The following is a 24059-nucleotide window of genomic DNA, read 5'->3' on the forward strand; positions in this document are numbered from 1 at the left end:
AAAAAAAAAAAGGAGGGGGGAAGGGAGGTTGGCTTGTTTGCACACTTGAGGAGCCCCCCGCGGAGTCAGAGAGAGCCAAAATCTGCCTTCAGCTACACCCCTTCCAAGCTGGAGAGCTCTGGGAAGCTGCTTCCCCGTCAGGAAGATCAGATTTGGCAGCACTGGCTGGCTTGAAAATCTTGCACGCCTCCGACTTGAAGGGGAAGGGAGCGCAAGAAAAGCTTTCGACAAATGTTAAAATAACTCAGCCAGGGGTTTGCCTCCCTTGGCTGGGCCGGAGCAGGGATGTTTGTGAACTCCGAGCTGGGCTGCGGCGGCCGATCTCGGCTCGGAGATGTCGCGTCGAACCCGGTGTCGCGCCCAAGCCCCGTCCATGTGGGCCCGCAGCGGTGGGCAGGGGACCCCGCTGGGATCAAGGGGAAGGAATCACACTCGTTCACCTCTTCCATCGCTGCCCAGCCCTCGCTGGACACCAGCAACCAGCCCTGGCCGCTGGGTCTGCCCCCCTCCCTCCCACCGCTTCCTCCGTATATATATATATATATATATATATATATATATATATATATATATAAAAATATATACATATAATTTTTAAAGAGGAAAAACTCCTTTTTCCTCTCCCGGTGGCTGGTTTTCATTAGGGAGGTTTCTTTCTAACCCCAAGGGAAGCAGCCTATGAGTTTTTAACTGTGGTGCAGGACGTAATTATCTCATTAAGACGAGAGAGCCAGGCTTTTCCCAGGAGAGGTGACCTTGCTCCGGGGTTGATGGGGACCAGGGCGGGGCGGGAGGGCTGGAGGTGGAGGGGGGCCGTGTCCCCCGCTAACCTGCGGGTCACCTCTCCCTCCAGCCTCATTTGGGGCTGGGGAAACCCGGCCCCTCTCCCCCCACCCCCCACCCGCCCACTCCCCTCCCCACGGAGCGCAGCCACTTACACTTGTTGATAGAAGCACTTAAAGCAGGGGTTGGGGAGGGGGGTGGGATGATGTGGATGGGGTAAGAGGGGGGGGAAAAGCGAGGTGTCCCCCCCTTTTTCCGCGGCTTGGCTGCCGGCGGTGCTCGGCCCCTGGCAGGGGGGCAGGTCGCCGTGCCGGGGTGGGGGGGCGAGGGGCCGCCCCGCTCGGCTCGGAGCAGGGGCGTTTGTTTGAACAGCTCCAGAGCAAAGAGCAGGGGAAGAAAGTTTGGGCTGGGAGCGTGGTTTTTTCCCCAGACGTCAGCACAAGGCGGAACAGGGGCTGGGGAGGGAGCCGGACTCACAGGGCAGCCGTGATTTTTTTTTTTTTTCCCCTCATTTTTAAAAAAAATTATTATTATAGTTTTTTCTCCTTTTTTTTTTTTTTTTTTTTGGGGGGGGGGGGTGGGGGGGGGTGGGGAAGGGGAAGGGGGCCGGGCAGCGGCCTGGCACCTCGGGGTGGGCTGCGGGCTGGGGGTGGGAGCCATGGACTCGGCGCCAGCCTTCGCCATGGACAAGCCGTTCGCCCCCAGCGCCGTGCGCGGCCCGGAGCCGCCCGAAAATCCTCAAAGCCGGAAAAACTTCAGCGTGAGCCACCTCCTCGACCTGGAGGAGGTGGCGGCCGGTATGAACGGGACCCCCCCGGCCGGTCCCCCGCCCGCCGGTGGCGGCAAGGCCGTGCCGGAGCCGTCGGGAGGCAGCAGCGGCAGCGAGGCAGCGCCCCAGGACGGTGAGTCCCGCCGCCCCGGGATCGGTCCCCCCCGATTTGGGGCAGCTTTTGGGGATGGGGTGCCGCCGTCGTTCCCTCCCCGCCCTGCCCCGGGCCGGGCTGCGGAGCCGGCGGCCGGTGCGCAGCGCTGGGCTCGGCGGACAAAGGGGGTCGGTGTCCCCCCGCGGCGGGGTAGGGGGGACCGGAGGGACGGTTGGAGGCGAGGGGTGACCCCGTCGGGGTGAGCTGCGGGGGTGCCGACACCCCGACGGTGGGGGCAGAGGGACCCCGCACCGGAGGACAGAGACATCGTACCGGGGAACAGGGACCCCGCACCGGGGGAGAGGGGGCTCAGGGGCACCACACTAGCGGAGAGGGACACCGCACCGAAGGGGGGGGCCCGGGGCCACCGCACCGAGGGGAGGAACCGGCTGACTCCCCGCCGCCACCGGCGGTGCCTCGTACGGGACGGTCTCGGACAGCCGGTGCGTCCCGGGGCTGCGCGGCCTGCGGGGTCCCCCCCCCTTCCCCCGGGGTTCCCCGCCTCGGTTTCCGGGCCCGGGGAGTGGAGGCGCCCCGGTGGGGCCGGTGGGGACTGGGAAGCAGCGGGTCCCTCTCCCGGCTCCCGCCGCAGCGCGTCTCCGGGCCGGTAGCACCGGCAGCGGCGGCCGGCGGGGACAGAGCCGGGGCTGGGAGAGGGGACGGGGACCGACCCGGGACCCGGCTTCGTGGCACTCGGTCCTGGCAGGAGGCGCTTTTTTAACGGGACAGCTCCGCCTGCCCGGGTGCTCCGCAGTTGTCGCCCGCCCCGGGCTGCGCGCATCCCTCCGCGCCGCTCCGCCGGCCCCGGCGCATCCCGGCTCCGGTACCCGGGTGCGATGGCGAGGAGGATTCCTCAAGTCTCTGTGGCTCCCAGAGTCCCCCCGCGGAGCTCGGTGTCCCCCCTGGGGAGACGAGGATGGAGAAGGAGAAGGGAGGCAGAGCATGGCATGGAGGTGCAGCCCTGCCGCCTCCCCACGGCCAGTGGGGTGCCCACCCCGAGGGGACCCTGGGGGCGGCATGCCCCAAAGCTGCCCCCCCGCTGGGCTTAGGTGCCCCAGGCTTGTCTCCTACAGCCCCTGGAGCACAGCCCTGGGGTGCTGACAGCCCTGCCAAGGGCCTGAGCTGTGTCTGGCCAGGAGCGCAGAGCCCACCCGGGGAAGCTGAGCCGGTGAAGGGGGCTTAGCCCACCCCGGAGGCTGCCCAGACCTACGGTGAGGGGCTCCCAGTGGGAACCCCTCCTTCCATGCAGGGTGCTCCCTCTGTCCGCTCCCACAGCTCCACGCTCCGTGCAGGTCTGAAGCATTTTTCTCTCGCCCACACCTCACTCCCTGCGCAGCCTCCTTCCTCCACGGAGAAATCCCCCCGAACCCCCAACCTGCCTCTGCCTGGGGTGCTGAGGGCTGGGTGAGGCTGGGCGCTGCTTTCTGGGATGGTATCTGGTATTTTTGGTGTTATTTTCCATCCTCCCTCCCCTTCCCTTGGGTTTTGTTTGTACTTCTTGCATTGCCTTTGGGACTGTCGGGGGGTCTTTGCTCACTGATGGGACTGTACGGAGGACAGGATGCCGTGTGCGGGCAGCGCAGCTTTTGAAAACCCAGCCCAGCCTGCAGCAGCCGGCTCGTCTCACAGGGCTATTTGCAAAACAGCAAAGAAACTTCCACCCTGCTGAGCTCCTAATGCACCCCAGAGAGGCTCAGTGGTAACTGGGAGTGGTGCAAATACCAGAGAGAGAGAAGCAAGGGGGCTGGCTGATCCCCGTAAGCCCATTTTTCACCCTAAAAGCCCATTCCTTCTGGAGCAGAAGACCTGTGGGGTTTGGGCCGCTCATCCCAGCACCACTGGACCACGGGGGATTTTTCCCATTAGCACCTGTTTCGGTGAGGTTGCAGGGATGAAGACATCGTCAACATCTGGGATGTTCCAACCACCCGTCCAGGAGTAGCAGCATTTCTCTCCCTGATCTCACCCGGAGAGAGAAATACCTGAGCAATGGGAGATGAGAGCAGCGAGCAAGAAGAGAACAAGGAAACGGAGAAGAAAACCTGTTTGCCTGCAAACATTGACTTGTGAGAGCTGTTACCCACTGCCGCTGCCGAAGCAATTTCCTAAATCAAGATGGAGAGACTTGAAATACCAGGCAAATGCCCTGCCTTTGCGAGCATCAGCCTTTTGCTACACATCTGCGATGCTTTTGGCATCAGCGTGATGACAGCAGAGGAACTTTTACTGGTAACGTTATCTTTTATTGGCATCCTAAAGTCAAACAGCCTCTCAGCGCTTTCTCTCGTCTTCCTCTTCACCACCGTGGGTTTTTTTCTGCCGGCTGCAAGTTTGGATCCCCACAGGTCGGTGGCCGTGGGTTTGTTATCAGTGCAAATGGATCCCAGTACCCGAGGGTCTCTCTGCAGGACGCGGCTCTGCACTCCGGCCGGGAAGCCGTTATCAGGGTCATCGCAGCAGCGGGTTGAAGGAAGAGCAGCCCCGAGCCTGCTGCAAAGCTGCTGGCACCCCCTCCACCGGGCAGGGCTTGCCATGGTCTGGGGGGCTGTGCTGGCAGAGCTGGTGCGGGGGTGATTTAGGCAGCCCCAGGCTGTGCTCAGCAGACTGTGACCTCAACAAAACCTTCTCCCCCTTCCCCAGGTGGTCACAGCAGGAGGAGGCTTCTGTTCCTGAGCCTGGCAGAGCCGGAGAAGCTCAGGGCAGGGTTTTATTCTTTGCGGAGAGAGATTCAACTTCTCCTTGCCCTCACCTACCACCCCTGGTCCCACAGCCCTGCCAGCTGGGGAGTGTGGTTGGGGGTAGCCCCCTGTCCGCGGCCATGGGCACGTCTACTCTCCAGGAGCAGCCCCTCCATTAGTCCCTTGCAGGGCTGGCATGTCCCTTCCCGCTGGCACCGAGGACCAGAGCTATCCCTCCCTTTCCAGCCGAGGGGGCTGCTTAGCCCCGCTTTGACCCCAGCCCCAAACTGGCCCTGAGGGCACCCAGCACATCCTCATGGGTGGACGAGTATAAATAAATAAAACAAGTAAACACGTTGCTCTCACGGCACCCAAAAATTAAGAGGCAGAAATCCCACAAGCCAGGCAAGAGTGAGGAAACAGCAACAGGGTGGCAAGGGCTCATCCCCATCCCCATCCTCATCTTCATCTTCATTCTCCCCTGGAGCAATGCGGCAGCCTCCCTTCGAAAACCTTCCGCACAACTTCTGAGGTCTTGAAAGCTTGTTCACCTCCTTTCATTAGACTAACAAATAATGTGTAACGCGAAACATCTGTTAACAACAGCCCTTAATGTTCTCAAGATGATAAAGCAGGAGGGTAATTTTAGCCAGCAGGCCTTGACTGATGGCTTTTCAAACAATGAACTTACTTTTGGTGCCGCCTGGGGATGGGAGAGGGAGTCGGGCGCTGGCTCTGGCGGCCGCTTTGGGGCTGAAAACTCAGAAAGAGCCACTTTTGTCGCGGCCGAGCTTGGAGGAAGGACCGCGACCGCTCCAAGGGAATCCCCCGGCACGGGGCAGACGCATGTTGCCCATTTGGCTGCAGCCTGCGGGAATGAGCGATGGAATGGGGAGATGTGGTAGCCCCCGGGCATCCCATTTGGGGAACAGCTCCTGAGGCCCCTTCCTCACCGCTGGGGCAGCCGGGACCCTCCAACCTGTGCTGGGGCTGTGCAGATGCTGAGCAGAGCAGTGATGAAGCGAGAGAAGAGGCTGCACCCGAGGGGGCAGAGGAGATTAAGATGATGTTACAACAAATTGGTTTTAATTACATAAACCAGGGCAGTTGAAAAGGGAGAAGCGAGGCAGGGAGGGGCAGAGACCTGGTTACACAGTGGGAAAGGGGAAGGGGCTTGCTTTTGGGGTCAAGTGGTGGCTGATTGCCCTAAGCAGCCCTGAGGTGTTCCCAGGGCTTGGGCACCTTCTCAGAGGCAGAGCCATCCCGGCTGATGTCCCCATGGTGGCCCAGCCCAGGGGCGGTGCTGGTCCTGGCTCGCAGCAGACATTTCAGCTGCGCTTCTCTGCTTTCCCAAATGCCTCTTGTCCCTGCCGCGTGGGGGACACCTCAGCCCCTCCAGCTGCGGGGACAGGAGGCAGCCCTGTAACATAATGCTGCTGAAAAAGGGCTGGGATTTGCCTGTGGGGATCTGCCTTCCCTGGGACATCCATGCACGTACGTGGCTCGGCTGAAATTAAAATCAGTGTCATTAACTCCTGGCCAACCCCCTGTGCCTGGCTCAGGGCAACACAGACCCCTGGGGCCAGCGCGGTTGGGACGCAGGCATGGGGAGCCAGCCGAAGTCCCTCTGCCCCATAACCCCAGACCCACCAAACCCCTTTCTCCAGCACCCATCTGCTTTCCACGGCCCCAAAAGCGCTGGAAATCTCCCAAGCCCCTCTGCTGGGAGGCTTTCCGTGATTTCTGGGTGACTGCTCAGGGAGGGACGGGAGTGTCGGGACCCCAACTCAGCCCGTATGGTGGAGGAAGAAGCTTAGAAGTGTCTGATGGACATGGCTGCAGCTCTCTAAGGAAAGGCTCTTGTGCTTTTCTTCCCCGAAGGGAGGGACAGCAGAGGTCCCAGCTGCTCAGGGACCTGTGTGCCCCAGCTTGGGGACGAGGTTGGGATGCACCGGGGTGGGACATGACCCGCCGTTGGGCAGCAAGGGTGGGACACAGGATTTACAGCACCCATGGTCCCCTGCTGCTCCCCAAAACAGCAGGAGCTGAGGGTGCCTGGGCAGAGGAGCCCCTGTCTGTGGCATCGTCCCAGGCTGGCGGACCTCCCGCAGGGCCCTTGGTGGGGACAGTCCCTGCGCAGCAGAGCCTGGAATGGTGACATCCGAAGCAGGGAGGGAGGCCAGCCGTTTCGGTCCTTGTAAGGCCAGCGCAGCCGGGATGGGTGGCACCGGGACAGGAGCCGTCCTTGCACGGCCATGACTTCCAGCGACTCCTTCATCGCCTTCACTGTCCCCAGCGCCTACTTGGGGATATCTCCCTGCCTGCAGGGCTTTGAGGGCTGCAGACCCCAAGACAAGGGGGTTTTCTCCACGCAGGGATGGTGCCCATGGGGGTGCTGGAGGCAGATGGTCCTCAGGGAGGGGACATCACAGCAGGACCTTGCGCCCAAGACCAGCACTTCCCCAGTGCCCGATGCTGGCAGCTCCCCGGCGCAGCATCCGTCCGCGCGTATTGAGTAAGCGTCAATTAATCCAGGCGGGAGCTCCCCGCCCCAGCCCTCCTCCCAGCCCTCCACATTTGTTTGCGCTTAGTGCGAGGCTGGCGACAGGCGAGGGATGGATGGGGAGCCTGACGTGTCCCAGCTCGCCCAGACGGTTTCCAGCCGCTTGCAGGGAGCCCAGCATATCCCAGTCAGGGAAAAAAAAAAAAGGGGCTGTGGGGAGAAACCCACTCTGCAGGGGTGCCGCAGGGGACAGGGGACAGCCCCAGCCTGCAGTGTGACCCCTGCAGCCAGGCTTCCACCTCCCTAACTGGAGACCCCACCAGTGTCGCTGCTGCAGGACCCACTGTCCTTCACGTGGTCCTCTGTCCCATGGACGAGGGGAAACTTGTTCCCCAGGTCTCACCCATCCAAAAAACATAGAGGGGATGGGAGCGATGTTTTTCCCGTGGCGCGGGCAGGACGAGAGGCTGAGTTAGGTCACAGCCCTGCCAAAACCAGACAGAGCAGCACAAACCGCTGCCAGGCGCAGGCAGGGAGGGACTCGGGAGTGGAGGTCATGGCTGGGAGACCCCAGGTCTCATGGGGGTTCTGGCATGGGGCCCACCCTGGTACCACTGCTTCCCTGTCCCTTCCAGCCCTGAAGGGTGACACCGGCTCACCGTCCCGCTCCTCCTGCCGTGACACCCGCTCACACCATCCCGCTCCTCCCTGTGCGCCGGGAGGATGCTCTGTGCCCTTGGGCGCAGTCAGGCTCTTACTGACTGGTGGCACCTGGGCTCCAATTTGGGGAAAATCTGTCCCTGAATGGGCTGAACACCCCCACCTGGGCTCCAAGCTCCCCCCACCCCAGCTCGGGGGGCTTTGGGTTGGAGTGGGGGCTTTTGCAGCCCCGGGAAGCAGCCCTGCTTGCTCCGATCCCTCCCCAGGGGCACAGGGAAATACATACCAGCACGTTTTCTGCAGGGCTCTGCGGGGTCCACACACACACTCGCATCTGCACCGGGGGAGCTGCTGCCAGAGGGAAAAGAGAAAAAAAAAAATTAAAAGCACGGTCTGGGGAGATGGGTCACCTCTTGCTGGGGGACCCTGAGAGCCACAGCAGCCTTGGCGGGGCCAGGAGAGCAGGAAAATCACTTCCCCCCCCCCACTTCTTGCTGCTGGGATTCTTCTCCCTTTGGCACTCACAGTGAGCTGGGTTTTCACAGGCATTGCTGCAGGGGATGCTCCTTCCCACCCCCCTTTCCAGCCAGGAAAGGGTGCAGGAGCATGGGGCAGAGCTGCAAAAGCCACCCCTCGACAGGGTCCAGAGGGGACAGCAAGAGGGTCCTGCCTGTGGTGGGGATGTGGGGCTTTGCCCCACTCCCTTGGCAGCTCCAGCAGCACCTACTGATGTGCTTTAAGCCTCAGCAGCGGCTCAAACACCCCGTGATAGAGCCATGCCCAGCCCGGGAGGGTGCTGGGGTGCAGAGGACACCTTGCCCGTGCCCCCCTGGGCTGTTATGTCTAGCTTGACCAGGAACAGCTCAGTGCAAGACTATTTCCCCTCTCCTTTTGGGCTGTTATTTCAGGGAACGGGGCTGATTCACAGGAAAAATATGAAATTTCGACTCCGTGCAGCCAAGATGGGCGAATTTCAACGAATCAGCATTTTAAGAGAGCCTGGGCGTGTGTCTGTAGCTGGGAGGCTGATGAAATGATTTGGGGCTTTGAGGCTGCCTCGTTAGAAACCCTCCTCTCTCCCAGGGAGTGGGGCTGATCACCCCTTCTCTCGGATCTGATTTCCTCCAGCCACAGGGAATTACTCCCCCCAGAGCCGTAAAATCGTTGAGCTGAAGGGATGAGGTTTGAAGCAGGATGGGACCTGGGTGCTTTGGGGCTGGCAGAGGCTTGGTGTCCCCAGGCTGGCACCTCGTCCCCTCCCCGCAGCATGAGCAGCAGCTGGAAGGAGTTATCCTCCCAGGATGGGAACCCTGAGCCACGGAGCAGGCTCAGAGCATCCTTTATAATGCTGGGGCAGCGGGTTGTGGCCAGGCTGAGCTGGGACCGGGCAAGGATTTAGACCAGGGTTATCGCAGATCAGTTTTTTTTTCCTGGCTGGAAAAAGCAACTGGGAAGAGGGTGAAAGCGCGGTGGGCAGAGGCAGCCACCCCCTGTCCGGTCCTGGTGCCTGCACTGGGCCAGTGATGCCAAGCCAGGTCAGGGAGGATGGGGGAAGCAAGCCCTCTTGAGGAGGAAGGACTGATTTGGGGTCTCAAGGTGGTTTTCCAACGTTTGTTGGCCAATGCTGCTCCGGCACTGCAGAACTGGGTTGTTTTTTCACTGGGTGCCCCCAAATATCTGAGAATTAAAAGAAAAAAAATCCCACCCTCACCCCTGAGGCGTTCCCAACGTTTGCGTTCACCCGAGGGACACATGGCTGTGGGCGATGCTTTCCAGCCTTCCCACGGTGTAACGGAAAGCCCCATCCATGCTCAGCATCCCTCGCCGGACACTGCCCTGCCCTGCGCATCCCCTGGGAAAACCAGTCCCAGCACTGGGACCTGCTGGGGGCATTGCGGGGGGGTGTGGAGGGCATCCGGTGCCTGCCCGTGGGGCAGCCCCTCGCCCACGGGCAGCTCTGGCTGTGGATCCCTTAGAGGGAGCTGGGAGGTAAATGGGATGCTGGTGGTGGAGGGGGTTGGCAGAAATTGTCCCAGCTTGGAGGGGCAGTGACACCCCTCTGGGGACATTAAGGGGGACAGAAGGGGTCCGCTTTGCCACCCCCCTCCCCTGCAGCTCTGCTGGGGACTGGCCTGGCCATGCACGCTGCCGGGGTGCGAACGGCAGCTCGGGGGGGGCCACCGGCGTTAATTGAGCAGGAGGCGTAACGAGGCCGCAGCACCGCTCCTTCACCCCCGGGACTTGGGGGGGAGGGGGGTGGGTGGGTGGGTGTGAACAGCCCCCCAGGAGCCAGGGCAGGGCCGGGGTGTGTTTGTGGGGGGCAGCTCAGGTCCCAGGGGGGACTCTGGGCGGGCTGGGAGCCTTCAGAGAGCTGCAGCGCCAGCCGCTGGCCCCCTCCCCTTTCCCTCCTCATCCCCCTTTGGAGTGCGTATAATAAAGCAGCTTTTCAGCTGCGGCTGCAGTGATAGATCAGGAAGAATTGTATGAGTCTATTAAAGTCTGTGTGTCTCTGAATGGAGACTGTGGCTAAGCCAGGCGCCAGGCTCGCGCATTGAACCAGATGTGGAGAGGCGCCATCCTTTCCAGCCACTGAATCTGAGAGGCTGCAGGCTTCACACGCAAGGAAACTGGAGTGCACATGGCAGGGGAGCCGGGGGAGCGGCGGGGAGCACATGGCAGCGCTGGCGAGAGCGGGGCACCGGGGAGGGGACGGAGCCCGGGCGCTTCTCGCAGGCGTGGGAGCCCAACCTGGGGGGCTGCGGGGAGCAGCCCAGGTACGGAGCCGGAGCAGAGGGGTTGGGGCAGCAGGTTGTGCCGCCCCGCGCTGTGGGCTGCACCCCAAGTCGTGCAGGGCGATGGTGGTGGTGGGGGGGTGTTGTGCTGCAGCTCGAGCTGTGCAGGGCATCGCAGTGGGTGTGGGTGCGTTTGGGGGAGGTGTTGCATTGCACCCCAAGGTGTACAGGGCGCTGCAGGGGGTGTGTGTGTGTGTGGGTTGCGTCGCACCCCGAGTCGCGCAGGGGGACGGTGTTGTACCACAAGTCATGCAGTGTGTCGCTTGGGTGGGGTGGGGATTGCATTGACCCCCCCAAGCTGTACAGGGCATAGCAGCAGGAGGGAGTGTGGCAGTGTACCCCGAGTCATGCAGGGGAATTGTGTTGTACCCCAGGACATGCAGGGCATGGCTTGGGGGGGGGGGGGTTGCATTGCTGCAGGGGTGTGAGGGGGTGCGAGTAGCAGTGGTGCTGCAGGGGAGCACGCGGGGGACCCCGCACACAGCGCTGGGCGGGTGCTGGGGAGCAAAGAGCCTGGTGCGGCAGCAGCGCGGCCGAGGAGGGCGCAGGACGGGGCAACGGGCAGGGGCAGCTCCTGTCTCCAAACCCAGCGGTGCTGTGAGGCTGCTCCTGCCTCTGCCCGCTGCAGCCTGACGTGGGGCGAGGAGAGGGAGGGAGGGAAGGAAGGGAGAGGGGGGAGAGGGAAGGATGAAAAAGGGAGGACAGAAAGAAGGCAGAAAGACAGAAGGATGCCATCCTGCCAGGGACAGCTGTGGCCAGCAGCTCGGGGGGGCTGGTTGCCCCAAGAACTGGGGTCCCATGTCCCCAGCAAAGGTGCGAAGCAGAGCCCGTCCATGGGGTGCTGTGGAGGGGACATGGGTGACGTGGGGATGGCCACTGTTTCGGTGCTGCTTGGGGCCACGCTGGGCTCGGCTTGGGCTGGGGCGGCCGCCACGCTCCTTCCTCACCGTTTTCACTTTCTCAGCTGGGCAGGCCACATGGCTGTAATTTGGGGGTTGTAAATACCTCAGGGGAATTTTTAAATTAAAAAAATAACTGTTTTCATTTAAATTAAAAGACACTGAAGCGTTTCTATTAGTATTAGAGGTTTATAAAACCTAAAACAAATGTCAAAACTAAACTACCAGGCACCGTCCAGTTCGCGAAGCCCTTCGCATGTTCAACACGACCCTGTTACACATCGGGGGTTAAGTTTTAACGGGATTTGTATGAGAGTGCCTGGAGACCTGCACCCTTGGACCCCAACCACCAGTGCCAGCGTGTGCCCTACTTTGCTCCTGTCTGGGTTTTGGGGGCCTTGGCGTCACTGGTGTCCTCCCCACGGCTGGCACCTGCCCCCAGCAACCCGCCTGCTGTCCTATCCCCACTGTCCCCACCATCCCTGCCATCCCCACCATCCCTGCCATCCCCACCGTCCCCGCCACGCACAGCTCTGCTTTAACCTGGAAACGGTTAACCGGGCTGGGTTTAAAAAAAAAAAAGATACGAGCCACTTATTAAAATGAATGTTTTACAATAAATTTGGCGAGAGGCCACCGACCTCAAATGAAAACCAGACTGGAGGACAGCGATGCTGCTCACTGGCAAGGGTTTCCGGGCTGTCTGTGCGTGCAGGCACCCACCAGGGTCCTCCTCGGAGCGGTGGTGGGATGGGGTCCCGGCCGGGGGCTCGCGCCCATCCCATGCCCTGGCCAAGCATGCTGGTGTCCCCAGTCCAGGGACACTGGTCAGCAGCTGTGGGTCGGGCTCACAGCAGGTGCCAGCGCTCGCTGACGAAATGGGCGCTTGGTGGCATCTTGGCCTGGGTGTGAAAAACGCCCAATTGGCCTCAAAAACTGGGGAGCCAGGACGGTGGGAGGAGGCGGCGGGAGGGGACACCATGGGGGTTCCCACCGTTCCCCCCCAGTCCCTGCCCATCCTCTTCCCTCCCCCTTGGCAATGGCCCTGATGGAATGGGGTCTGTGCTTTAACCTGGTGGGCTGGTGTTGGGTTTCAGTGCCAGATGCCATTGGGGCTGGCTCGCTACGGGCTTTTGCTTATTAAATTTCAAGAAACCACCTTTTTTGGGGGGCAAGGGGCGGGGGGAAAGGAAGGCTGGGATCGCTATGCCAGGGGTCCGTGGCTGGGAGCCAGCCCTCTACGCAGCGCTCCTGCTATGCAGCCCTGGCTGATTAGTTTTATTGCTTGAACACCACGCAAAAGTTCCCAGCAAGCTCTCGACACCGTGATGGTCCGAGACACCCGCCATCCCGTTCCCTTCCCAGCCCCCTGGGGAAACCCCCTTTGCAGTTAAAGCCGAGGTTTTGGCGGAGCTTTGCAGGCGCAGGCGGGTGCTGCTCTCAGGGCCGGCGCTTACACAAGTCTCATTAACGTTAATTAATTACACGTGCCCCATGCCCTGCTGGGAAACTGTGTAACCTGTTGTGTCAGGCGTGAGGGATGTTGGCACCTCCGTGGCTGCATCATGGATGCACCAAATGGCGCCTAAATATTTTCAGGACGGGGAGAGAAGCAGCATTGGCCGTGCTCAGCCCCGACGTAGGACAGTGGGGTCTGTCTGTCCCGGCATCATCCATCCTGGCATCATCCGTCCCAGCATCCCGCTCACCAATGGCTGCGGGGAGCCACCGTGGCTGTCTCCTCTGCCCAGAGCCCCTCACTGTGGTGTCTGGGGCTGACCCAAACCCCAGCATTTTGGCAGCGGGGGCCCGGGCCGGCCATTTCCCCGCGCCGCAGAAGCCCGTCCGCACATCTGTTAACCATCACCGGCGCTGCCCCTCTCCGCGCTCAGCTATTTCAACGCACGGCATAACCGGTGCTGGCAAAGCGGGGAGCCCGTATCCCGGGTGGGTACTGGGGGGCTTCATCCCCAGGGGCATCCCGGGGTGCTACAGCGGTGCGAGGGGCAGGCCAGCCCGAGTGCTGGTCTCGTCCCACCCCAAGACGCTCTCCTGGCTGGGAGATGAAAGCAAACCCCCCCCCCCCCCCCCCAGTGAATGCCTCCTCGCTGGGGAGGCTCCCAGTCGCCGGCAGCTGGGGGAGAGCCAGCGCCTTTTGTTGGTCCCCGGGCCTCCACCGCAGGGGCTGGCAGATTCGCGGGAGAACAAAATTAAAATTCCTGCTCCCCCGTCGGTCGGTGCTGCTCTGTACTTGGCCCGTCTCGGCGCTTCAAACCCGCCGCGGTGCCTTTTCCCGAGGCGCTTGGCTGTGCCGTGAGGGCTTCGGCTCGCCCGTCCGAGTGGCTCCTGCCACGAGCATCTGCCGGGGAGCCCTTTGGTGTGACACGGCCTCTCCGAGCATCCCTGGGCGAAGCTGGAAGCCGTGGCACCACATCCTTGGATCTTTCCTGTCTCCCCTTCTCTCTCTTTGGCATTTGCAGCGGGCATCCCAGACCAGCACCATCATCCCCAAGTTTTTGGAGGCCCTGTGTGACCCCAAGCCCATCTAGGCAAAGGGGGACCGCAGAGGGGAGTGAACCCCCTTGAGCTGCATGTTCGCCTGCCACAAGCAGGGAAGATGCCAGACCCTGGCCAGACCCCGACCACACAAATCCCACCGAGGCGCCCGGCAGCGACCTCCACAGGGCCACCATCCTTGGCAAACTCAGGCAGACGACAGACCATTCCTGGGAGGCTTTCCTCCTTGCTCTGCCATCCCGTGGGGGGAAAATCGGGGTACCCAGTGGGGAGCAGCACCCTGGCACATCCCCCGCTCGGCTCCTCTGCGGCTCTGTCCCTGTGGAGACCTGACACAATGGAGGCGATGGCGGCGCTGGAGCCGGGACAGCCCATTGTGTCGGGCTGCGGTTGCAGCCCCCCCCGAGTGCACGGGATGCTCTTGGCAGCTCCTGAAAGCCCTTCGCCAGGCTGGGGTCACCCGCCGCACGGGCACGGTCCTGGGAGGGAATTTTTTCGCTCGCAGATCACCGAGACCGAGGGATGTGCTCGGCACCTCAGGTCCCAGGCTGGATGCCCTGGGCCGGTGCCACCCGTCGGCGGGTGCAGCCAGGGAGTCTCAGCCCTGCGGCCCTGCACAATGGCCCCAGTCTCGGTTCCCGGGGCGTGTGGGAGCCAGGCGGCTGGGAAAGCACAGCAAGAATCTTCACCGAGCCCCGCGCCGGGCGCCAACACCGTCGCACGGCTTTAAAGGCTATTTCTGGAGCAGTTGTTTCTGGGGATGCCGATGGTGCCAGGCTCTGGATGGTGCTCTGGGTGGTGCTGGGGTCTGGATCCTGGTGCAGCGTCAGGGCCAGGGTGCTGAGGTGCATCCTGGAGCTTGTAAGCCTGTCAGTGAGATCCGTTCGTGTCCTTTTCTCCAAAGATCTGACCCCAGGCAAGCAGTTCCCACCCCAGTTAAAAGGCAGATGATGGCACCATCTCCCCCAGCCACCTGGGAGGGTGGGGGGAATGTCTTGTGCTGCTCAGCCCTCTCCCACCAGAGCTTTGTGGCCAAAGATGTTCCCCAGCCCCTTCCCGAGGCTTGACAGCATCCCACCAACCCTGCCTCTTCTTTCGGGGAATGCGGCTGCAATTAATTCATTAAATACTTCCGCTGACGCAGGAGCTGGTCGTGCCAAAACACCATTCCCAGGGCCTTGCCCCAGCTGGGCGAGCACCGTGCTGGGCTGTGTACGAGCCTCTGGCTGAGGCAGGAGCCTCTGGTGTGGTGGGAAAGGCTGTGAAGTGTTCGGGGAGCGCTGGGCATGTCAGATTTACCTGTGGCAGACAACTACAGCCCCATGGATTTCGCCAGCTTTCAACTTTCAGGGCATCCTCTCTGAATCACAGCATACGACAGCTAGCTGGGTCCTCACCTGCCTTCTCCAGCATCTGGTTCCCCTCTTTTTATCTCCTTCTTCCTTCATCCCTTTCATGTCCTCTCTTCCTCCCCTCCTCACTGTGACCTGATCTTGTCCCTCTTGCGCCCTTGGGTTTTGCAGCAGATAAATCACCGCCGCCCTTGCTGGAGAGCCGGCTTTGAATCCACTCATGGCTCTCGCCAGTAAATTTGGTGGCTGCTGCTGGGCTGGGATCATCCCTAAGAGAGGCAGCGTCCCGTGACATGGGGCTCCTCCTTTCCAGGTTCCTTCTTGTCCCGAAACCTAGCTAAGCATCATGTTCCCACCACATGCACCAAAGATGGGGATGAGCCCGAAAAAGGCTTCGGTGCCACCATCAGGTTACGAGCACAGGTTGGAAACATCCCCGCTGGGATGCAGGGATGCTGCTGGTTCAGCCAGCCCTCCAGGACCTTCCAGGCTCGCTCGGGCTTTCAGCTGGACACGCTGCGATGAGCACTCAGACACCGCACGCCGTCCCCGGCACCACCTCCGAGCAGCGATTGCGGCTTCTGGGGGTGAAAGGGGAAAAGCCTCCTGGGCTCAGGGGGTGCAGGCTGCGCATGGAGCATCCCCGGGGCCGCAGCACCACCCGGCAGGATCCTCCCAAAAACTGGGTGTCCGTGCGGCGTTGGGTGGTTTCTAGCTGGTGCAGCGTCAGCTCTATAACCATAAAACAGTCTGCTGCTGCCTGTCAGTGAGCGCAGGCTAAGGCCCTCCCGGGACAGCCTTGGCCTCTTTCTTGGTCCAGGCTTTTGCTGCTCCTTTTTAACAGAGACACTTTTCCCCCAGCAAAACTGGCAGCCTGTAAAAACGTGTCAGCGTTTCAGTTTTTTCACAATTAATGAGGTGAAACATCCTCGGAAACATTTCGCTGTAATGTTTCTCCAGTAGCTGAGACTTGCCCCTCTCTTAAATTTTTCATGTACGCCACTTGAGCTGAGAAAGTTTCCTACGGACTCAGCACATTTGGACCCCCCCAGCTTCAATCCCCCCACCCCAGACCCTCCGGCATTCCCAGGGTCTTCCCGATGCTGAAGGGGGAGCAGGGAGCGGAGGTAGGTCAGGACAAGGAGGTCGGAGCCTGCTCCTGGCAGCAGGGAGCCCGGGGAGGGGCTGGCAGCCCCAGTTCCCCAGGAATAACCCGTTCCCCCCCGTGCCCACAGGTTGTTCCCGGGATGGGTTTGGACCTCGCAGCATGGTGCTGAGCAAAGCTGGAGCTGGAACCCAGTGAGCAGGGGTTGGTGGCCCCAAGGGGCTTCTCCTCTGGGCAGTGGGGTGAAACCATCCAGAAAACAGAGTTGCACCGATATGGATTTGCCCCCACTTGGCCCCATACAACCAGGCTGGGCTCACTGGTGGGTGCAGGAAAGGCACCGCAGCTGGGCAACCCAGCACACATGGAGGGGCAAATTCCCAGCTGCTTCTCAGCCCCCCGGGCTTCCCAAGATGATTCGGGGAGATTAAAGACCTGTAGCATCGTAGGCAGCTCCCACCATCGCTTCCGTGACAAACCCTGTGCCACCTGCGCCCGCAAGCGTGGACAAGCCCCAGGGTCCCCTTTGGCCCGTAGAGCATCCCTCCTGCCAGCCCTCCTCGCTGCAAAGCCCTAATGTGGGCAGGTAAAAACCCTGAGGGCTCCCAGGCTGTCCCCAGCCATGTCCCAAGACAGGGCAGTGCCAGCAGTAGCCTCTGGAAAGGGGATTCAGCCACACTTGGCTGCCTGTGCACCTCCGAATTGCCCCAGGCTCAGGGATAAAAAGGAGCTGGAGTGGGCAGACACCACGGGGGGGCAATTCCCAAACCAGAGAGCTTTTCTCCAGCGCTGCTCACTGCCATCCGAAGGGAAATGCTTCCTCTCCATCGCATGATTTAGAGGAACAAGTTAAACAATTGCACATGAAACTGTGGCGGACGTCATCGCCGGAGCTCTCCTCGCTTCCCTCGAGTATATAAAGGGATGAAGGGAGTCCACATGTTTACCGAGAGAGACCATGGGAGAAATGAAAGACATTGTTTTTCCAAAGGATTTCTTGGCTGTAAAAGGCCTCCACCACCCTGCGGCTTCCCTGATGAAGGCCCAGCGTTAATTTGTTAAATCCACATCAAGTGCCCGGAGAACCCGTTGTTTATTTTTGCTAATTCAGCCGGCCGAGATCAAATTGGGGTTTTATTTGTTAAGGATAAACCTTAATTAATAAAAGCTATTTATTTGGTTAGAGCCGGCCGCAGCCTGAGGGTCAGATATGCCACGATCATTATTTCAAGTAAAACAAACCCAAAATGTCTCTCAACAGTTTGAAAAACGTAGAAACTTAGAGGGCTGAATTTATTTGTCTTAGGAAGAATTTACAGCTAATTCCCTCCAGGCTATTTCAACCCTTAAATTATACCCAAGAAGAAAAAAAGGGGGAAAAAAAATGCCATTCCAGGCAGAGAAGGGAAGTAAATGTTATGGCAGATTTGATCATTTGGCTGGGGGGGGGGGGTTGAAAAATTTAAAGCTTAAAAGGTCTTTGGCAAACTGCTCGCAAATAAATGGAACGCGTGAAATAATTTAACGGCAGAAAACTGTTCGGGGCTCCGGGGTCTGCGGCGCAATGGAAAATGAAACACGTTGGAGGAGATGTAGCCTGGGTTTTTTGCAGGAGAGGGTTGAACTCGCTGCCTCCTGGCATGGTGTCTGAAAAAGGGGGGTCTTTGCGCCCCAAACCTGTCCCAGGGTGTGGCGGCGCACGTGGTGGATTTTGCAGCATCATCTGGGGGAGAAACAGGCTTGCAGTTGGCCGAGGGCACCATCCCGGGTCGCGGGGATGGTGCTGGGCGAACACCATGCTCTGGGATGAGCATTTTGCAAAGAAACCCCCCAAACCGCTTGCCCAGAGGGGAGTCACCCCGCGGCGGGAGAGTGAGCGTGGTTGGCGATGGTGCCCATCACCAAAAGCCACCCCGAGGGTTGAGCTGCCCCGCCGGAGCATCCCTGCCTGGGGACGTCGCGTTCCCCAGGGCTCCAGCGTGCGAGCGGCTGGGATGCTAAACGCTGGTTAGGTCTGGATCACAGCTGCACGGGGGGCGTTTATCGCTCGCTAATGGAGGTCGTAAGTCAAAGCCGAAGCCTCGGTGGAAATCTAGTGAAAATTACCTCTTTACAGCACTCGGCGGCTGCTGTGCGGGAGGCTGGGGGCCCTGCCAGCGTGGGGGCCCCCCTTGGCAAGGCCAGCGCCCAGGCTTCGGCAGCTGACACCCGCCGAGTCCTTCCTATGGAAAACTAAGGGAAACACAGGGGGGAAAAGCAAGAGCCGGAATAGCGGGCTTGGTTGGCGCTCAGCTGAACCAGCGCAGCTCTGACCCGGTGGCACTGGGGCCGTTGGCTTTGCAAACGGGGCAGGACCAGTTGCTCCCCAGTTCCCGGCGGCAGGGAGGCTCACCGCCATGGCACGGTCCAGGCTTGCCAGTGTCGGTGTTCCCGCCTGATGAAGGGTTTTGGGGTAACTCCCAGCACCCCATGGCATCCGTAGGGCAGAGTGCTGCCTCTCGGGCAGGCAGCGTGGCCTGAGGTTGGGCATCACAGAGAGGAGGCTGGGGGTCACCCAGGCTGCATCCAGCACGCCAAAACTCATCCCCATCATGGGCGGAAAGACTCGTGTCTTTCCTAACACACTGGGGCAATTTAAGGCTTTTTTGGTGAAGCACACCAGGCCCGTCCTGCTCTGCGCAAAGCCCTGCGCCTCCCTCTCCCCATCCTCCCCCCCATGTCATCTTTCGTTACTCGGTAACGTTATCCCCTCCCGTTTTCCCCTTCCCCTGCATTTTTCTTCCCTTTAGAGGAAATTGTAATCAGTGGAAGATAAATAGACCGAAGGCGGAGGTGGGGGGGGGGGATGGCTCAGGAGTCCCCTCTGACCTCGGGGTTGGACAATCAAGCCGATGCCTCCAGCCATTCTGCAAGAGAACCCCCAAATTATAACTGACAAAGGCAAGGGTTCGGCTTTCTCCGTAACCTCCCTGCGCACGGCAGCGGGGAGCTGGTTTTTAACTTTGTGCAATTACAAACTCTTATTCCTGGGAGCCCATCGGGGCAGGGAACCAGTTTCCGATTCCTCCCTCAAGGTGTCAGTGAACCTGGTTAAATCCAATTCCCGCGGGCGGGTGGCAGTGAGATGGCAGGGGGTCTTCAGGGGACCCAACCCATCCCCTTCCCTGTTCCTTCACCAATGCCACAGAGCACTTAGTGGTGCCCGTTTTTGGAAAGCTGATTTGGGGTTGTTAAAGCATCTTTGATAGAAGCGATCCGGCCCGACTTTGCACGCTGTGAACCTGTCAGATGCGCGCCGCCAGCAATTAGGGTGGCATTTATGTGGACCCACAAGCTTGCGATGCCTGAGCTAATGGGGAAAAGATGTTGATCCGTTACCAAGGCATCCTTGAGCAGAGAAGGGGACTGCGGCAGGCGCCCCAGGCGTGGAGCTGCCTCCCTGCAGCATGGAGAGGAGATGGAAAATGAACATAGCAGAGAGTTGAGCTGGAAAGCAAAGGTTTCCATGGGGAGTCGGGGAGCTCTGAGCTACACTGGGGTGGCAGCGTGTTTTAGAAGAGGTGTCAGTAGGTGGGGAAGGGGGTCTGACCACCAGCATCCTCCAATAAGCTCCCTGGAGCATCCCACAGGGTTTTGTGGTGCAGGAGAAGCTCCCTCCATTAAAACCAGCAATAAGAACTGAATAAAATGGCCCAATCCAGACAGAGCCAAGGGCGTGCAGCCCTTCAACCATCCAGGCACCACCAGCACCTGGACACATCCTGACCCAGCTCCAGTCTTAAATCTCCATCCCAGTATGCCTGCCAGCCCTGAGGGAATCGCTCAGCACTGCCTGGCTCCCGCAGCTGTTTAGCTCTTGCCTCCACGGGTTTGCGGAGATAGAAACCAGCCAGAAACGGGGCCAGATCCTGTGGTGCTGGTTTGAGAGTTAATTTAAGAAACCTTTCCTCCTCCTCCTTGCTTTCAGCCAAATTAGAGTGGGTGAGAGAAGCTATCACTTATGGAAAAGTCCTATAGCCAGATTTTAAATCGGGGACAAAACCCAAGCGGGGTTGTAAATTTTATTTATACATTTTACTAGGGTTCTGTTGAAGTCATTGCTGGTTTGGTGATGGGCAGTGGGTGCCCTTGGTGATGGCACTTTTTGAACCAAGCCCTGGTCTATAATTTCTCCAGAAGCCCTACGGGGTGGTCATAAACCCGCAAGGAAACATCTCTCACCCTGTTACATCCTATAGCTCCTTCCCAGCCTGATGGTTCCCATTTTGGTCCCAGGCTCCTCGAAAACTCAGGGGCAACCATGGCTGGACTTCATGTATTTTAATCCATCGGCTCGTTAGCTCGCTGAAGGAAAACAGGACCAAAAAAGGAGTTTAACTAAAAGGGGCAACTGGAAAGCAGAGACTGGCAGAACATTTGAAGCTGCAGGAACAAGGGCTGGAGGGAATCTGGAGAATTTTATTTGTGAGCCTTTAAACACGAACGGCGGTGAAGGGCAGCCTGCGATTTCCTGGCCCGGGAAAGGGCCTCAAACCCGCACGTATTTCAGGCACCATGCTGTCCATCGTGTATTTACCCAACCAAGAAGGCCATGTCCCAAAGAACACAGGCTGTTTCCAGCCCAACGGATGTTCAACCAAGGTCCAAGTGCACCTAGGATACAAGAAAAGACCCAGAGAAATGCCGGTGGCTGCAGTAAGGAGATGGGTGGAGCTCCTTTTCCTCCCCTTCCCATCCAGGGATGCTCTCCTCGCCTCACAGTCCCAGCAGTTTGGCCCCATCATGGTCAAAATGGTGCAGCATCCCCACACGTGCCTGCGAGATTGGGAATGGGCCTGGTGGTGGTGCCCAGGTCCCACCCCTGCACCCCCTCCCAGCCCAACGCTTCATCCCTTAATGTGTTGGGGAGTTGGAGACACCCAGCGCTCCCAGGCCCTGGCACTGGTCCTCGTTATAGCAAAGCACCAGAGAAGCCATCTGCTCTTCCAGGAGGCCACTGCCAGCAATGGAAATAAATTTAACCCTTTCTCCTCTGCCACATCCCCTGGCATGGCTCGCGTTTGGCACTGGGACACTCTTGGTGGTATCAGCCAGCAGCATGGTTTTCAGAGAAGGGTGTGAGGAAACTCTGCAGTAGCTCTAAGTTTGGACCCTGCTTTGGGCAGAAGGCAATTAGTCCCAGGGACAATCTGCTAGAAGATATTGGGGTTTGTCTGGTCCTCATGGCTCCTCTTGGGATGGGACAGCCTTTGAGAGTGGTATGGTCAGGTCCAAAGGGACCTTAGCGACTTGATGGAGAACTTGTTGGTGGAGGATTCATGGCTTGAATTATTCAAAATTAAGCTCCAAGAAGGAATTTCTGGCCTTAAAGATTTTGGAACCTTTACTTTCCTCCTGCTCAACAGCTTGGTAGTGTCTTGAAGCAGGAGAGTTAATATCCCTTCCAGTAGATTTTGTTACTTGCTCAAGTATCATCTGAAAACACTGCACATCTATTTAATAAGTATCAAGATAGCTTATTAGCAAGTATTTATTTCTTGAGCTTATTCAGGGAGTGGTAATTCCTGCCATCATGGCCTCTGCAATGATATAGAGCAGAAAACCCCAATATAACCCTGCTATGAATCAGAATGTCATAAAACCATTAACATTTCAAATAATTCCAAAATACTTTCCCACCAGTAGGTACAGATTGGATCCAGATGCTTTATTAACAGTAAGAATAATTAACCAGTACCTCCATAAGGAAGAACGACAGCGAGACGTGTTCCCCATGAAGCCGTTGCAGGCAGCTGACTGGGTATCTCACAAAAAAGACTTCATAAGCTTGCCTAAACCTGATGATATTAGTAACAAAGAGGAGATTAATCTCAGCCTGGCTGAAAGCCCAGGATCAATACTGAGAAACCAAACTACACCCTCAGCTTCATGTTTCCATGAGCCAGCAAAGCCAGAAATAAACACTGCGGAGGCTGAGCTCTGCGAGACGTGGTGGCGTTTGTTCCTAGCTCTGAACACCAGGGTTGGATGAGCAGATAGCTGCTTGGCTGCCATCCTGCGTCACCTTGGGGATGTGCCACAGCCAGGGCTTCAGGGGGTGCTCGAGGTGGCAGCTGAGACCCACATCTCAGAGGTGTTTTGGTGCTGAATTTCCATCGCTGTCCATGACAGCTTGACTTAAACCCTTAGCAAGAGCCAAGCCCAAGACACCCTGTGGAAGTGTCCCCGTTGCAGCGGGGGCGCTGTGAGATGCAGTCCCAGCAGCTGAGGTCAAGTCCTGCCCCAGAACCCAGTGATACTGGTATTCGAGATCAGGTCTGGGTGGTTTTAGCCAGATGCAAAACCACCACAGATCTTTGCAAATGTTGGGCTTAACCCTAAGCTCCAGCAGCTCCTGAAACAGGTTTTGATTCTCATGGACACCACAGGGTTGCAAGTGTGCCGCTCCCCGCAGAGTCCCAGGTGCCTGCAGGGAGCACGGCTGGTATGGAGCAGGGCAGTGCAGACCCCCAGGAGGGCTGGAGCCCGGCTGGGTCCCCATGTGGGGTCTGTGGGGTCTTGCACGGGTCTGGCTCTCATGTGGCCTCTTCTGTGATTTCCCCCCAGGCGAGAGCCTGAGCCCGAGCCGCGGGGCGGCCAAGAGGAAGAAGAAGCAGAGGAGGAACCGCACCACCTTTAACAGCAGCCAGCTGCAGGCTCTGGAGAGGGTCTTTGAGAGGACGCACTACCCCGACGCCTTCGTGCGGGAGGAGCTGGCAAGAAGGGTCAACCTCAGCGAGGCGAGAGTCCAGGTGAGCAAAGGTTTGTGTGGGAGAAACCAACACCTTCTGCCTTGTCCCCAGGCGGGAGCAGGGACTGTCCCCTCGCTCCTTTCATCCTGTACGTGACTGCGATTGGTAGGACGGGTGCTTGGGACATCCTTGCTCACACCCGGCCCTCACTGACCACCTTCCCTTCCTGCACAGGTCTGGTTTCAGAACCGGAGAGCCAAGTTTCGCCGTAACGAGAGGGCGATGCTGGCCAACAGATCGGCATCACTCCTCAAATCCTACAGCCAAGAAGCAGCCATCGAGCAGCCCATGGCGCCACGGCCCACTGCGCTGACCCCGGAGTATCTCTCCTGGACCAGCACCTCCCCGTACAGGTAGGTGCAGGTGCTGGAGGAGCTGGGGAGGAGGTGGCCATGGGACAGGCTGCCTAGGGACTGCCCCACCGCCGCAGGAGCGCAGCCCTGTGCCGCTGCTGAGGACACGGGGAGTTTCACAGGGCCGAAAGGAGCTCGTCCAGCTTTGCTTTGGGAATCCGTTTCAGCCCCGTCTGAGCATCCCCTGCCCGCTGCTGAGCAAGCCTTCCCTGCCTCCTTGCATTTTAGGGGCCGGAGCGGGGGCCCTGGTCCTCGCGAGGGATTCGCTTGGCCTCGTGCTGACCCTTCCCACATCTCGGCACGGGAGGTGGCATGGGTCCCTTCTGGTTCCCAGCTCTCCGCATCCAGCCATCTCATCCAAAAGCTCAAGGCAGGGCCTCCTGGCGCATAGTTTGAGGGGTTCCCACATGCATCCAGCCACATAAAAATGCTGAAGCCTTGACTGCTCTTGTGGGAGATGTCTAAGAGGGAACCGCCAGTCTGGCCCGGGAAGCCGGCAAGACTGTGCAGGGCACGGGGACTCCTCCGTGGGCCATGCCTCATTCCTCCCCTGCTCCCTCCCTGCAGCACTGTGCCCTCCTACAGCTCCAGCGGGACCGCGACCCCCACCCAAGGGGTGAACATGGCCAACAGCATCGCCAGCCTGCGCCTCAAAGCCAAAGAGTTCAGCCTCCATCAGAACCAGGTGCCGACCGTGAACTGA

The 24059-nt window shown here is 59.5% G+C and overlaps 1 protein-coding gene across 1 annotated transcript; it reads left to right on the top strand.

The window, feature by feature from the left end:
* Positions 1 to 1441: 1441 nt before the first annotated feature.
* PRRX2 (paired related homeobox 2) lies at positions 1442 to 24059 on the top strand. Its single transcript, XM_086475734.1, has 4 exons — positions 1442 to 1685; positions 22819 to 23003; positions 23178 to 23356; positions 23924 to 24059. The coding sequence occupies exons 1-4, from the start codon at positions 1442 to 1444 to the stop codon at positions 24057 to 24059; spliced, it is 744 nt and encodes a 247-aa protein (XP_086331860.1).

The sequence above is a fragment of the Leptosomus discolor genome, chromosome 19 (genome assembly GCF_034619465.1).
Source record: "Leptosomus discolor isolate bLepDis1 chromosome 19, bLepDis1.hap2, whole genome shotgun sequence".
Taxonomy (NCBI): Eukaryota; Metazoa; Chordata; class Aves; order Leptosomiformes; family Leptosomidae; genus Leptosomus; species Leptosomus discolor.